Genomic DNA, 16,354 nt, shown 5'->3' with positions numbered 1-16,354 from the left:
GATCTTGAAGAACAAGAACAAACTGCGATGTGGAGAGATGGTTTGGAATTGTTAAACAGTCAATTCTGAAAAAGCAGAGAGGCCCGAGGCCGAGGACCTCTGTGAGGAAAATGTCGGCCTGCCTGACTGCTTTCAGCATCAGGACGGTACAGTGCAACCAGAACGAGAACAATGTTAAATAGAATTAGTTAGGAAATGCTGTGTGAAGCTGCTACGTTTATTTATTTATTTGTTTTTAATATCCTTGTAGAACGATGTCCTTTAGATATGCAAACCAACTGAGGTTTGTGTGACTGTTGTAAGAAATGCAGTCACTTTGTGATTTTGGAGGATTATTTATTATTTTTATGATCTTTATGTTTTATTTTGGTACTTCAGTGAAAACTTAAAAGGAATCCTTACTTCCAGCTTTGAGCCGCTCGCTGTCCGTTTTCCGCACCTCATAATGTTGTTAAAGTGTCTTAGACACTTCGGATGAAGCCTGAACTGTTTGAAACGCATTTTCTATTTTAGGAAAAAACAATTTTCTATTAGTAAAGTTTTTTTTTTTTTTAAAGGGACATTTTAATGCTTTTTTTTTTCATCTGTAGACCACATGAGACGGGTCAATACACAGACAGGTCAACCCTGGACTGGATTAGAGAGACTAAAGATTGTAAACAACACACTTTCTGATTCGTGAAACCCTATTGTGTTTGTGATAAAGTGCTGCAAACTACCACTACTTAACCACCAGAGGGCGACCTGAGCCCAGCATCTGCCAAGAAGTGTTGGGATCCCGATACAGCCCAACTACTGCAGGGGACATGATGTTATGATTGTGTAACACTGGTGTTATTTCATGTATTGTAGTACTTGTATCATGTACCATGTAGTATTTCATGAATGTTACACTTCAGAACTCATTCCGTTTTGTTTTTGCTGACACACACATTACAGAAATCTGTCAGTTGAAGAAGTTTTAGTGGCCATAGACAATTTTTTTTATTTTTTTTATCATCAACCAAACGGTTGAACTCTCCATCAGATTGATTTCACCGTTGTGAAGAGAGTCAGTGCGCTCTCACGTGATCAGCTGGCTTCAGGTTGTCAATAAAGTTTACAAGACTTCGACATGTTTTTATGGTGTTGCGCATGCGCGCTCCGTCGGTACTGCAGAGATGACTCCCGCAGCTGTCAGCAGCCGACAGGAGTGGAAGTCGGACCACAGCTGCAGTTTGTCCACCGCCGCAGCTTTCTCTCAAACAAAATGTGTCTGCGGTCTGAAACTTTCTGGAAGTAAATGGCTCCGGAGCGGTGAAGGACGTGCTCTAAGCCGTTGAGGACAGCAGCTCCCCGGGTCGCCATGGCCTTGTTAACGGCCAGCGCGGCGGCTCGGAGCAACGAGAAGCACCAGACGTCCTTCTCGCTGCTCTTCTACCGGGCTGTGCGCGACCTGAAGCCGGTCTGGATGCTGGAGGACATGCGGACAATGGAGGTTTTCCACCAGGAGGAGGAGGCCGTCCCGAGGATTTACACTCCGTCGGAGGCGCTGCTCTACGCGATAGTTCACGACCACCAGGCGTACGCCCACTACCTGCTCAAGCGACACACCGACGAGGCGCTGGCCCGACCCGGGGACCGCTTCTGCTACTGCCCGTCCTCCTCCCCGCACCTGGCCATGGCTGTCCGCTACGACCGGCGCTACATTCTCGGCCTCATCTTGCAGGAGACTCCCCGGATATCCAGCGCGCCCACCTACGTGAGCCGAACCGGATGTTTTCCCGCCGAGGACGGCAGGACCCCGTTACATCTGGCCTGCGAGCTCCTGCGGCCCGCGGCCGCCGTCATGTTGCTGGGCAACGGCGCGTCGCCGCACGCGCAGGACCACAACGGCCTGACCCCGCTGGATGTCCTGCTGGAGAAACTCAGGGACTCCACAGTGGCGAACGGAGGTGAACGGAGGCAGTGCCTGGACAATCTGCTCATGTTCATGCCGAAGGTTCACTTTAAGATGAGAGGAGCTCTGGACAGAGAGCCGGAGCTCTGGTGCAAGGTGCTGGGCGAGGAGACCTACAAGTACCTGGCCGGGAGGAGCCCCGCGCCGCTGCTCCTCACCGCCATGCAGACCGTCGTGACGCGGCTGAGCCCCGCCACCTTCCCGGAAAGCCTGCACGAGCTGCCGATCCCCTCCTCCCTCAAACCGCCGGGTCTACCTGTGAGCCGGCGGGACCGGCAGGGGGTGGTTTGACATCAGCATGACGTCACGGTGTCCGTGTGGAAACTAGTATTTTAGCATGCTGAGTGTGTTTGCAGAGCCTGCGTGGGGCATACGGCGGTAAACGTCATCATAGGGCTGCACGAATAAACAGAGAGCCAGGAAACAATGAATGAATCTGAGTGATGGGACTGAAATAAAAACCACTGCAGCCCTCTGAGCAGGCAGGCCAGGAAATAAACAGCCATATTTAAAAAAAAAAAAAAAAAAAATGCACACAGATTCTGTCGTTAATCATCTGTTTGTTTGTCTGACCTCATTCTGAAGTGTTGCCTATTAAAGTTACTGCAATTTAAGCCACTGTATCATATCAGGAGGAGACCGGCACTGAGCTGCGTTCCTGTTGATTTTAATTTATGTGGGTGATATTTAAGAGCTGTGACGAAGACGATGATCTTATAGATCATTTGAAAACAGTCAGGGAACTGGAAAACTGTGGGTGACAGATTGTTTTTAAATAAATAGAAATCCAAGTGATGATGTCTGTCTGTCTTTCTTGACTTAATGAGGGCCCTTGAATGCATTTGTTCATAATTAGCTTTCTCCTCAACATCTCTCAGAAAATGACCTACGATGGTAGAACCAACCCAGAGGACAGACACTGATGTTGAGGAACGTTTTCAGTTCCAAAAGGAAACCCCATTTCAGTGTCATATCTGTCATAGTATTGCAGTTTCTTTAACGTTGGACTGCCTTGACTTCACAAAGGACGTCTCATTTTGGGTGCATCTCTCACAACTCATTTACTTTTTGACGGAGTTATTCTTTTGCAGGAATATTGAAATGTTCCGCTTGGTTTAAAGTGTTGGGGTGAAAAGCTCCTCGCGTTAAAAGCAGTCTTTCGCAATCTATGAATAGCTGATAATCAAAACCGGTTGTTGTTTAAGAACTCCCTGAAACTCCTGACAGACTACTGACTCCTGGAACACTTAAAAGACTAACACAAGTATGTTTTAAAATGAAAACAAGTGACATCATCATACACACGTGCTGATAAACCACATTACACTCTGGTCTGTTTGCTGCACCCATAAGATGCCAGCAGAAGGGCAGGGTTGTACAACTGCTCTAACAGCTTACTCTGAAGTCTCATGAAATGTAAAGCTGTTCGAATCATGTAGCCAATATTCTTCACTTTGAACTATCAAATGAAATACCAACCTTAAACAGATATTTATTAATGAGTTGATTCAAATATTATTTATGTTAGCTGGGGCCTGTACCACAAAGCAAGTTCAACATATTCAGGATGTCTTCCCATTATCTGGCTTAACTACACCTAACATAAAGTATCAACACTAGAAACTACTACAGAGTGAAAGTCGTGCTGCTGCATTTAAAAGCATTTCAATAAAAAAAAAAGAACAAACCCACGACCTCCAGTTCAACTTTTAAGCAGAACCTTTTGTGACTTTAACTTTTGTTTGTAAATTTGAGAAATTTGCACTGAAAACTGTGTGTTAGTCTCAGAGACACAAAATGACCTTAAACGTGGATCTGCCACCGACTGATTTCAAACAAGGAAAATGTCCTAGTCACAATCCGACCTGAACCCAACAGGGATGTTTCTGAATGACCTTGGCAGACGTCATTAGACTGGTTCAAATCCTACTTATCAGATAGATTCCAGTTTGTCCACGTCAGCAATGAATCTTCCAGACAAACAAGAGTTAGTTATGGAGTTCCACAAGGCTCAGTGTTAGGCCCAATACTTTTTTACTTTGTACATGCTTCCATTAGGAGATGTCATCAGGAAGCACTGCATCAACTTCCATTGTTATGCAGATGACACGCAGCTATATCTTTCTATAAAACCAGATGAAACTAATCAGTTAGTAAAACTTGAAGCCTGTCTAAAAGACTTAAAGGCCTGGATGACCAAAAACTTCCTGCTTCTAAATTTAGACAAAACGGAAGCTATTGTACTTGGTCCTAAACACCTGAGAAACTCTTTCTGTAATCACATAGTTACTCTAGATGATGTTGTCTTGGCCTCCAGAAAAACTGTGAGGAACCTTGGCCTCTGGCACCACTGTGAGGAACTTTGGCCTCCGGCACCACTGGGAGGAACTTTGGCCTCCGGCACCACTGGGAGGAACCTTGGCCTCAACATAATTTTGGATGACATGCTATAGTATGACTTTTTTTATTTGATCATATTTCAGACGACATGCTATAGCATGACATTTTTGTCACATTTTGGACAGCATGCAATAGCATGACTTGTTTTTCATAATTTGGACGACATGGACAGTGGTTCTCAAACTTTTTCTGTCACGCCCCACTTTGGAGGAAGAAAAATGTTCATGCCCCACTGCCCCAACAAAATTGCAAACATGTCCATGTTGAATTTTTATTGAAATAACAACATTTTGTGACTCCTCCATCTGTGCTTTTTCAAATACTGTAATATAATAAAGAAAATTGCAATCACTTTCAAGTAAACCAGATTGCTCCATCAGACAAAAACAAATAAAATGTGCAATCTTTGTTAGAACAATGCAAATAAAGTTCTATCTGTGCAAAAAAAGAACTAATATTTGGCCAAAAAAATTGCTTATTGTGGCAGCAATTAACCTGTTTTGCACTGAATATATTTTCAAGATAATAACAATAAAGTGCAACCTGTGAAAAACTAAACAAAACAAGTTCAAATATTTGGCAATAAAGAGTTTTACTGAGTTTTACACTGCATATCTTTTCAAAACAACAATAACTTGCAACCTGTGCAAAACAAAACAAAATTAGTGCAGATATGTGTGAGCTGTCACCTTTTATCAGTATTAGTGCCTGCTTTCCAATACAAATCTTTTTAAAACGGGGTTGCAGACTTGATATGGCCACTCTCAATTCATGCTCAATGTTGAGCTTAGATCTGTATTTTTTTGAGAGAGAGGCAACAGCAGGAAAGCCGATCTCACAGAGGTAGGATGTGGCGAAGGGAGGCAGAATGCCCACAGCCCTCTGTCCGATGAGTGGATGGTCCCTCTCCACACCAAGCCAGAACTCACTCAGTGTTTGAGTTGTAAAACTCAGCCTCTGGGTAGAGTTGGACGTCATCTCGATAAACAGGTGTCCCGTCATGGAGCTGCGTGTCTCTGCTCTGTGCTTGTCATCTCCACCAGACGTCCTTCTCGCTGCTCTTCTACCGGGCTGTGCGCGACCTGAAGCCGGTCTGGATGCTGGAGGACATGCGGACAATGGAGGTTTTCCACCAGGAGGAGGAGGCCGTCCCGAGGATTTACACTCCGTCGGAGGCGCTGCTCTACGCGATAGTTCACGACCACCAGGCGTACGCCCACTACCTGCTCAAGCGACACACCGACGAGGCGCTGGCCCGACCCGGGGACCGCTTCTGCTACTGCCCGTCCTCCTCCCCGCACCTGGCCATGGCTGTCCGCTACGACCGGCGCTACATTCTCGGCCTCATCTTGCAGGAGACTCCCCGGATATCCAGCGCGCCCACCTACGTGAGCCGAACCGGATGTTTTCCCGCCGAGGACGGCAGGACCCCGTTACATCTGGCCTGCGAGCTCCTGCGGCCCGCGGCCGCCGTCATGTTGCTGGGCAACGGCGCGTCGCCGCACGCGCAGGACCACAACGGCCTGACCCCGCTGGATGTCCTGCTGGAGAAACTCAGGGACTCCACAGTGGCGAACGGAGGTGAACGGAGGCAGTGCCTGGACAATCTGCTCATGTTCATGCCGAAGGTTCACTTTAAGATGAGAGGAGCTCTGGACAGAGAGCCGGAGCTCTGGTGCAAGGTGCTGGGCGAGGAGACCTACAAGTACCTGGCCGGGAGGAGCCCCGCGCCGCTGCTCCTCACCGCCATGCAGACCGTCGTGACGCGGCTGAGCCCCGCCACCTTCCCGGAAAGCCTGCACGAGCTGCCGATCCCCTCCTCCCTCAAACCGCCGGGTCTACCTGTGAGCCGGCGGGACCGGCAGGGGGTGGTTTGACATCAGCATGACGTCACGGTGTCCGTGTGGAAACTAGTATTTTAGCATGCTGAGTGTGTTTGCAGAGCCTGCGTGGGGCATACGGCGGTAAACGTCATCATAGGGCTGCACGAATAAACAGAGAGCCAGGAAACAATGAATGAATCTGAGTGATGGGACTGAAATAAAAACCACTGCAGCCCTCTGAGCAGGCAGGCCAGGAAATAAACAGCCATATTTAAAAAAAAAAAAAAAAAAAATGCACACAGATTCTGTCGTTAATCATCTGTTTGTTTGTCTGACCTCATTCTGAAGTGTTGCCTATTAAAGTTACTGCAATTTAAGCCACTGTATCATATCAGGAGGAGACCGGCACTGAGCTGCGTTCCTGTTGATTTTAATTTATGTGGGTGATATTTAAGAGCTGTGACGAAGACGATGATCTTATAGATCATTTGAAAACAGTCAGGGAACTGGAAAACTGTGGGTGACAGATTGTTTTTAAATAAATAGAAATCCAAGTGATGATGTCTGTCTGTCTTTCTTGACTTAATGAGGGCCCTTGAATGCATTTGTTCATAATTAGCTTTCTCCTCAACATCTCTCAGAAAATGACCTACGATGGTAGAACCAACCCAGAGGACAGACACTGATGTTGAGGAACGTTTTCAGTTCCAAAAGGAAACCCCATTTCAGTGTCATATCTGTCATAGTATTGCAGTTTCTTTAACGTTGGACTGCCTTGACTTCACAAAGGACGTCTCATTTTGGGTGCATCTCTCACAACTCATTTACTTTTTGACGGAGTTATTCTTTTGCAGGAATATTGAAATGTTCCGCTTGGTTTAAAGTGTTGGGGTGAAAAGCTCCTCGCGTTAAAAACAGTCTTTCGCAATCTATGAATAGCTGATAATCAAAACCGGTTGTTGTTTAAGAACTCCCTGAAACTCCTGACAGACTACTGACTCCTGGAACACTTAAAAGACTAACACAAGTATGTTTTAAAATGAAAACAAGTGACATCATCATACACACGTGCTGATAAACCACATTACACTCTGGTCTGTTTGCTGCACCCATAAGATGCCAGCAGAAGGGCAGGGTTGTACAACTGCTCTAACAGCTTACTCTGAAGTCTCATGAAATGTAAAGCTGTTCGAATCATGTAGCCAATATTCTTCACTTTGAACTATCAAATGAAATACCAACCTTAAACAGATATTTATTAATGAGTTGATTCAAATATTATTTATGTTAGCTGGGGCCTGTACCACAAAGCAAGTTCAACATACTCAGGATGTCTTCCCATTATCTGGCTTAACTACACCTAACATAAAGTATCAACACTAGAAACTACTACAGAGTGAAAGTCGTGCTGCCGCATTTAAAAGCATTTCAATAAAAAAAAAGAACAAACCCACGACCTCCAGTTCAACTTTTAAGCAGAACCTTTTGTGACTTTAACTTTTGTTTGTAAATTTGAGAAATTTGCACTGAAAACTGTGTGTCAGAGACACAAAATGACCTTAAACGTGGATCTGCCACCGACTGATTTCAAACAAGGAAAATGTCCTAGTCACAATCCGACCTGAACCCAACAGGGATGTTTCTGAATGACCTTGGCAGACGTCATTAGACTGGTTCAAATCCTACTTATCAGATAGATTCCAGTTTGTCCACGTCAGCAATGAATCTTCCAGACAAACAAGAGTTAGTTATGGAGTTCCACAAGGCTCAGTGTTAGGCCCAATACTTTTTTACTTTGTACATGCTTCCATTAGGAGATGTCATCAGGAAGCACTGCATCAACTTCCATTGTTATGCAGATGACACGCAGCTATATCTTTCTATAAAACCAGATGAAACTAATCAGTTAGTAAAACTTGAAGCCTGTCTAAAAGACATAAAGGCCTGGATGACCAAAAACATCCTGCTTCTAAATTTAGACAAAACGGAAGCTATTGTACTTGGTCCTAAACACCTGAGAAACTCTTTTTGTAATCACTTAGTTACTCTAGATGATGTTGTCTTGGCCTCCAGCAAAGCTGTGAGGAATCTTGGCCTCTGGCACCACTGTGAGGAACTTTGGCCTCCGGCACCACTGGGAGGAACCCTGGCCTCCGGCACCACTGGGAGGAACCTTGGCCTCAACATAATTTTGGATGGCATGCTATAGTATGACTTTTTTTATTTTATCATATTTCAGACGACATGCTATAGCATGACATTTTTGTCACGTTTTGGACAGCATGCAATAGCATGACTTGTTTTTCATAATTTGGACGACATGGACAGTGGTTCTCAAACTTTTTCTGTCACGCCCCACTTTGGAGGAAGAAAAATGTTCATGCCCCATTGCCCCAACAAAATTGCAACCATGTCCATGTTGAATTTTTATTGAAAAAACAACATTTTGTGACTCCTCCATCTGTGCTTTTTCAACTAATAGAATAAAGAAAATTGCAATCACTTTCAAGTAAACCAGATTGCTCCATCAGACAAAAACAAATAAAATGTGCAATCTTTGTTAGAACAATGCAAATAAAGTTCTATCTGTGCAAAAAAAGAACTAATATTTGGCCAAAAAAATTGCTTATTGTGGCAGCAATTAACCTGTTTTGCACTGAATATATTTTCAAGATAATAACAATAAAGTGCAATCTGTGCAAAACAAAACAAAATTAGTGCAGATATGTGTGAGCTGTCACCTTTTATCAGTATTAGTGCCTGCTTTCCAATACAAATCTTTTTAAAACAGGGTTGCAGACTTGATATGGCCACTCTCAATTCATGCTCAATGTTGAGCTTACATCTGTATTTTTTTTTTGAGAGAGGCAACAGCAGGAAAGCCGATCTCACAGAGGTAGGATGTGGCGAAGGGAGGCAGAATGCCCACAGCCCTCTGTCCGATGAGTGGATGGTCCCTCTCCACACCGAGCCAGAACTCACTCAGTGTTTGAGTTGTAAAACTCAGCCTCTGGGTAGAGTTGGACGTCATCTCGATAAACAGGTGTCCCGTCATGGAGCTGCGTGTCTCTGCTCTGTGCTTGTCATCTCCACCAGACGTCCTTCTCGCTGCTCTTCTACCGGGCTGTGCGCGACCTGAATCCGGTCTGGATGCTGGAGGACATGCGGACAATGGAGGTTTTCCACCAGGAGGAGGAGGCCGTCCCGAGGATTTACACTCCGTCGGAGGCGCTGCTCTACGCGATAGTTCACGACCACCAGGCGTACGCCCACTACCTGCTCAAGCGACACACCGACGAGGCGCTGGCCCGACCCGGGGACCGCTTCTGCTACTGCCCGTCCTCCTCCCCGCACCTGGCCATGGCTGTCCGCTACGGCCGGCGCTACATTCTCGGCCTCATCTTGCAGGAGACTCCCCGGATATCCAGCGCGCCCACCTACGTGAGCCGAACCGGATGTTTTCCCGCCGAGGACGGCAGGACCCCGTTACATCTGGCCTGCGAGCTCCTGCGGCCCGCGGCCGCCGTCATGTTGCTGGGCAACGACGCGTCGCCGCACGCGCAGGACTACAACGGCCTGACCCCGCTGGATGTCCTGCTGGAGAAACTCAGGGACTCCACAGTGGCGAACGGAGGTGAACGGAGGCAGTGCCTGGACAATCTGCTCATGTTCATGCCGAAGGTTCACTTTAAGATGAGAGGAGCTCTGGACAGAGAGCCGGAGCTCTGGGTCACGACAGAAGCGGGCGTATGACTCTCGCTGCAAGGGAGAGGACTTTGACCCCGGGACACAGGTGTGGGTCTACAGCCCTGAAAGGAAGAAGGGCCATTCCCCCAAACTCATGAGCCAGTGGGTTGGACCCTGCACCGTGCTGGAGAAACTGTCAGATGTTGTGTGCAGGGTGCGGCTGGTCAAGGGCCTCGTTTCTTGCCCAAATGAATGATATCAACATGGTTGGGGACATTTTAGGTTGTACCTTTGCTGCTTCCAAAAGTGTATTATTTGATAATGATTTCAAGAATCTCACCACAACCTCAAAAGGACACAACCGCTTCATTGACGAATACAATAACTTGAGATCCAACTGTTCTTCAGAATGTTTCGCAAACAATCCTCCGTCCTATTGTTCTCATCTCGAGGGAGTTCAATCTAGTAATGTGTTCAATGGGAGTAATATCCAAAAGCAAAATGACGACTACCTTGTGAAGGCAGTTGATACGAGTGAGCCCTACATGCGGAGAGTCGCTGTGTGGGCCGTCGCTAATGCTCTCAAAGAGCTACTGAATTGCACCAATTCCTCCTGCTCGGGAGAAATTAACTTCCCACCATGGAAGGTGAGAAATGATAACATCTTCTATTAAAATTTAAAAGTGTGGCTTCTTCATTATGGGAATTCATATTTAATGTCTCCTTCACTTAGAGGTTTAGAAAAATGATCCATCTAAAAAAAAATAATAATAATTCAATTTGAATTGACATTCTTCTTTTTTCTTTGCAGCTTCTTAAAGAACTGAAGAAAGTTAGCTTTGAGCATCTTCTAGCATTTTTTGGCTTCTTCTTGTCATTCAAACGCAGGACGGTTCCCCAGAAGTTCAGTGAAACAGGATACATCATTTTCAGCATGGTGATGTACTTGTTCGTATGGGTGTGTTTTATCCCTGCCTATATTACCAGTAGAAAAAGTCGGTCTCTTGTACAGGCTGGAGCTATTCTAGTTTCCAGCTATGGCATCATCTTCTGCCATTTTTTACCCAAGTGCTACGAAGCAGTCTGGGGGTCGAGGACTGACGCAGTGGAGAGTAACCGGAGCCACAGCCGGACCAAGACAGGGATAGTATTCCCATTCCCGATATTCTAACAAGAACAGGAACAAATTTGTCAACGAGGAGAAGGAGAAGATCCGTTTAGAAATGGTTCCAGAGAAATTGGATGCATACTGGTGTGTTATTTTCCCTTTTATAGCCAGTCTTTTAATATAAAGGTGAATAGTTGTGCAGAAGACGAAACATGACTAATTTGATTTGTTTAAAACTGCAAGTGCTAAAGTGATATTTTTTAAAGTCTCACAGCAGGAAGGTTTTGTTTTCAGACCTGCCGGTCGACCGGAGCCATTCTGTTTGGTTTGCATATTCTCCCGGTGCTTGGCCTTTGATGAGAACGTAAGCATGAATGGTTGCATGTTTTTATGGATGGATGCAATTGTTTCAACCATATGTGCATCATTTTTCGTTCATTATAAGCTAAACTCAGCAGCTGAAGAGGTCCACGAGGGGCTGACTGTAGCTCTGCTTAATGTGTCATTCTTTGTGTCAATGTGGTGTGAAGTTACACACAATGTGGTTGCATTTAGTGTATTTATCTTATTTTGATATTGAAATGAATTCAACAGCAAACAGCTGTCTTATCAATTATTCTGTTTAATATGTTAATAAGTGTTCAGTTCAATATGATAACTGTATCAGCACACCAAATGTCACAAATATGAATAATGATGTTACTTTGAAAGTGAAACAAATGTTTGTGTCCTTATAAAATATGTATTTGTGAGTAAATGCTGCTATAATGTTATTCATATGCTATTTGCATGTGTCAGTATTTAGAACTGTACATACCAACAGAAAACAAGTGCCATCAAGTTCAGCAACTAAACTAAACCCTGTCTGTCACAGTGCGTCACGTTATCACTGTTCATTGCTTTGTTAATCACAAGATTGGAGGGACTTCCTTAAACAACTTTCCCCCACGCACCTCTAAAAGAGGATGAACTGCTGAATGTCCCCGAGAGCTCGACACACTTTTTTTTTGAATGTGTTACTTCCTCCTAATTTGCAGCATGTTCTATAAATGCTGCACTTATGTTGTTACATCGATGATGTTTTCTTAATTTGCTTGTGTTTTGTGTATTTGCACGTTTTCTCAAACTGCAGTGGGTTGAGCTCTCCAGGTGTTGTTGGTTCCTTTTGCAGACTTTAAAACTTGAATAACTAATGGGTCTAATGTTTTGATGATTAATTGATTTTGATTGGTTGTTTGACCTTGTGGGTTTTCTGATTGTGAATGTCAACAAGACAACATGATTAAATAAAATGAACAGACATGAGTGCACATGTACTAATGTGTTGTAAATGTGTTCTTAATGAGGAGACGCAGCTGAGAATAGCACAGAAAAGTATTCTGAGACTGTTACACAAGTGTTGGCCAATCAATTAGCTGCCTCAAAGCTCTTCGTCCAATCAACACACAAACACACTTTTCCATCAGTGTGCTTCAAGACCATGTCAACACTTATTCCAATACATTTAAAAACACATAATTTTCTCTTTCCCTGCGTTGCGCCTTCCTCTCTCTAAGATGATGTTTTCCAATTCTGAAAAAATAGTGATGCATGACAATCAGCGTGGTTTATGTACTACTGCTGCAATGATAGGAAATCAAGATTGTGTTGTTTCCAACTCTCTGTGGCTGCTTATTTTCTCAGTCAAGAGGATTGGAGTTTCTGTTTCTGTTTTCAAATGGCTGTGATTATAAACCAAAGACTCATGTGTTGCACTACAGAAATGTAGGCAATGTCTTTATTCCAGTAAGCAGACAGCTGATAGCTTTCTGATCTCAGTCACTTTTTCATTCTCCTCTGCTGGAAGATATACGGGTTATCAATGACAACACTGTGTTTTGTTAAACCTAAATAAACCTCCAAGTACTTTCAAAATAGATTTACTACAGTTTCCTAAACAAAGAGAAACAAAGCAGACGGCAGATCTCCGAAAGCTTAAGCTGCTTCTGCTTTGTGGACCAGCAGCTTGCCTGGCGCCTGTTACCTTGGTACACCTGCACATGGGTGGCAAGGATTATAGACATGCTTTAAGGCAGATAGCTGGGCTCAGGTTGTTTGTGGTGGTGGTGGTGGTGGTGGGGGGGGGGTGTTATGAGTATACTCTCTGAGAGGGCAGCGCATTAAAAATCCAAGTGAGGGTCAATAACCCTGATTGTTTTCAACAATTCAAACATTCACAGAGTTGCATCCAGAGATGCTGAATGATTAAATTATATTTTTGGTTCGTCTTGTATCTGTGAGAAACAGGTCAGTGCCAAGAGAAAGTACCACAACCTCGTACTAAAGGTACAACCTTTAGGTTTAAATGGTGCCATTTAAATCATGGACATATTTATTTGCGAAATTTGGAATATTTCACGGTATGATGTTTAAGGTTAACATCAATGTTATTTTATAGTATAAGCTGTCATTATTGTAATTGTTCGCCCCTGTCACACGGCCGATGTACGACTTCAACCAAAAATCTAATTTTTTATGAAATCTTTGCAGACATGTCTTTACAAATATTTGGTTTTCGAGCTAGAAGCCACAATACGGTCTTCTTCTTTTTGACCGGTGGAGTTGTTTGAGATCTTGATTCTTAATGGCACATGAAGTTTGCCAGGTTTTATACTCACAGCCTGAATGTATTCGCACCCTCAACACTTGCTGCCATTATCGGGAAGTTCCAAAATTAATTCCTTCGAGCTGATGGACAATGTTTCAATTTAATTTCACGTCATACATTTTTCACTGCACTCTAAATTAAAGAGAATTTTGGTTTTGGACCATTAAAAAGTGAGAAACTCATGTTTATTGTTTTCTTTAGCTTGGTTCCAGATAATGATTGTGATTGCTTCAGGAAATTTCTTGTTAAGAACTGACAGTGTGTGTGTGTGTGTGTGTGTGTGTGTGTGTGTGTGTGTGTGTGTGTGTGTGTGTGTGTGTGTGTGTGTGTGTGTGTGTGTGTGTGTGTGTGTGTGTGTGTGTGTGTGCAGATCCTGTCAGAATTGTTTTTCTAGTGTAGCTTGGCATTTCTTTTAACTTGAACAGGGCTGTTCATTTCTCAGAGAAACTTCCACCTGCAGTCGATGAGGCTAAAAACATCCCTGACAATCTCGGCTCTGATTAACCTGATGAGCTTAAAGTCTTACATGTATGCCTGGCTGAGTGTCTGCGAGCTTGTGTGTGTATGTTGACGCATTTAACGTGACCATCTGCGCATGCAGAAGGAGAGAGAGAGAGAAAACATCCCCCCCTCCCCTCCCTCAATCCTTCTTATCCTTAGAAAGCTTTGCCTCGCAAGCCTTGGTAGTCAACTCACTGGACAAGTTGTAGGGTTGAAGGTATCTTTGCTCCACGCTTGACCTCAACATTTTGAGACGAAAGTATGAAATGACAGAAGAAATGAGTGGAAACTAGCACATGGAGACTGGACTGCCAACAAAAAGATATTGTTGGATGATTATAGAAGACCTCGTCTGAAAGATCGTAGCTATGGATTTACAACGTGGCTGTCACTTTATTTCCTGACTCCTTTTTCTTCAAAGAAAGATAATTTTTTAAGTTTTTATTGAGTCGCTTTGAAGGCAAAAATGGGCTGCTCTCCATCCAAAGGAAAGTTATTTTCAAAGCCTGAACACCCTGGACCTCAGACGGCTCTACTCACTGAAGAAGTCCAGGACGAAGCTGATTGTGGGCCTGCAGAGGTGGAAAATACTTGTTTGAAGACTGAAGAGAAAGAAAATGAACTTCCACAACCCATTGAAGACCATCATACAGAAGAAACCACCTCCAACACGACCTCCAACACAAAGGCTGCACAGAACACGGAGGACTCTAAAGAAACAGAGGTGAATGTGGAGCCACTGCAAATAGTCAATGAGGATATACAACACGATAGGATCATAAAGATAGAGAAACAACAGAAAAATAAAGCCAAGAGAAGGTCTACTGAAAAGCAGAGGAAGTCCTCTAATGTCAGGACAAAGGTGGACTTCCCACCACACATGGTGAGGGCTCACCAGGCAGCCTATAGCTTCCTGAACCCAAACATCTCCAAATATGAAACCCTGTTGGGTCTTCTTGACCAGGCCGCCCAAACCCAGTTGTCCCTGCAGCCCGTGATGTCTGCTTTGGTGATGCGCTTTGAGGAGGTCAACCAGGCACTGGAGGAGATGGCTGAGGAGGGGGAGCTGATGCTGAAGGAACACGGGGACTACATGGCCTTGCCTTCTGGGATGATGGGCCCGGTCCTTATGTCAGCCAAGCCGAGTATTGGCACAGCCAACTCCACTGATCCACCTCCTGATCTTTTACAGCAACTGCTGCAGCATTCAACAGAAAAAATGAAGCTGGTTGGGGGCTCAGTCCAGGCGCTGGGCAGCACCACGCTCCAAGAGGCAGTGGAGTATTTTTCGTCTCTGTCTCAACTGCTGGTTAAGAAGCTGCATGCCAAGCAGTCCGCAGAAGTGAGGTTGGCTCAAGTGCTTGCACAGGTAGAGGGGGCAGCCATGAGGAAGTCAAACCCAGAAGACTCAGCACTACACAGCGAGGACAGCGGTATCGGCGGAGAGAATGAGAGTCTGACGGGGTCTGACAGGCACCGCCGCCACCGAGGAAGCGCTGGATCTGGAAGTTGTGGTTCTGGAGGCACCAATCGAGGAGCATTTGATAATCTCTCCAGTACTTTATCAAACCTGGTAGGCCATAATGAGGATGATGAGGGGGATGAGGATGATGATGATGATGATGATGACGATGACGACGAAGAGTATGATGATGATGAAAGTGAAAGGCCTGGAAGGAAGAGGTCGAACTCTTCCCCACCAGATCCCAGTCAAGTTCCTCTCTACATGCATGCACATTACCTCCACGATAAGCTTCACTCTGTTAAAAGGCCGCTGACTGCTGTCACTGCAACCAAGCCTGAACCTTCTTCATCCAGCAGGTCTGAAAACGTAATGATGGAGCTGCAAAAAAACCAGAAGGACTTCGATCAGAGAATTAGAAAGATGGTTGATATCCGAGGAAACAAAGAGTCAGGAGGCCCATATTTTAGTCTATATAGAGCTAGACTAAGACGCCACTCGTTACATGGATTACCAGGTGCAGAAAAAGGACCCCTGAAAAAAAATCAATCACCGTTGTCCTTACCAATGTTGGCCCCCCACCCACCGAAGCGCCCCTCTGTCAGAAGACTAATAAATACCTTTAGCCAAGGGGTTGATGGTAGACCAGGGCAGAGTCTTGCTAATATTCCACCTCATATCCGGAGGCTTAAGAAAAGTGGGATCCTTGTGTCTGACACAGTACATGGAATTGAAGGTAGTTTAGTGACCAATGGCAACAACAACAGCAACAACTGGCCTGATGGTC

General features: G+C 44.7%; 3 protein-coding genes across 3 annotated transcripts; all 3 read left to right on the top strand.

Moving 5' to 3' along the window:
• Nucleotides 1–1,132: 1,132 nt before the first annotated feature.
• Nucleotides 1,133–2,734, top strand: LOC138625112 (ankyrin repeat domain-containing protein 9-like). Its single transcript, XM_069705819.1, has one exon. The coding sequence runs from the start codon at nucleotides 1,346–1,348 to the stop codon at nucleotides 2,228–2,230; it is 885 nt and encodes a 294-aa protein (XP_069561920.1). The 5' UTR covers nucleotides 1,133–1,345; the 3' UTR covers nucleotides 2,231–2,734.
• A 2,473-nt stretch (nucleotides 2,735–5,207) lies between these two features.
• LOC138625158 (ankyrin repeat domain-containing protein 9-like) lies at nucleotides 5,208–6,720 on the top strand. Its single transcript, XM_069705897.1, has 2 exons — nucleotides 5,208–5,223; nucleotides 5,330–6,720. The coding sequence occupies exons 1-2, from the start codon at nucleotides 5,208–5,210 to the stop codon at nucleotides 6,214–6,216; spliced, it is 903 nt and encodes a 300-aa protein (XP_069561998.1). The 3' UTR covers nucleotides 6,217–6,720.
• Nucleotides 6,721–9,083: 2,363 nt separating this feature from the next.
• Nucleotides 9,084–10,006, top strand: LOC138625157 (ankyrin repeat domain-containing protein 9-like). Its single transcript, XM_069705896.1, has 2 exons — nucleotides 9,084–9,149; nucleotides 9,259–10,006. Exons 1-2 carry the CDS (start codon nucleotides 9,084–9,086, stop codon nucleotides 9,913–9,915), a joined length of 723 nt encoding a protein of 240 aa, XP_069561997.1. The 3' UTR covers nucleotides 9,916–10,006.
• Nucleotides 10,007–16,354: the final 6,348 nt, after the last annotated feature.

This window comes from Brachyistius frenatus, unplaced genomic scaffold (genome assembly GCF_029030835.1).
Source record: "Brachyistius frenatus isolate BFR_SWC_R1_liver_20210118 unplaced genomic scaffold, ASM2903083v1 Contig_59, whole genome shotgun sequence".
Lineage (NCBI taxonomy): Eukaryota > Metazoa > Chordata > Actinopteri > Embiotocidae > Brachyistius > Brachyistius frenatus.
The sequence above is the reverse complement of the archived record's forward strand: the minus strand, read 5'-3'. Positions and strand labels throughout refer to the sequence as shown.

Bases quoted from the DNA above. Each gene is read 5' to 3' on its own strand.
- LOC138625112 (XM_069705819.1), top strand. From the start codon at position 1,346: ATGGCCTTGTTAACGGCCAGCGCGGCGGCTCGGAGCAACGAGAAGCAC.
- LOC138625157 (XM_069705896.1), top strand. From the start codon at position 9,084: ATGCCCACAGCCCTCTGTCCGATGAGTGGATGGTCCCTCTCCACACCG. The intron at 9,150-9,258 runs GTTTGAGTTGTA...CATCTCCACCAG, and splicing joins CGAGCCAGAACTCACTCAGT to ACGTCCTTCTCGCTGCTCTT.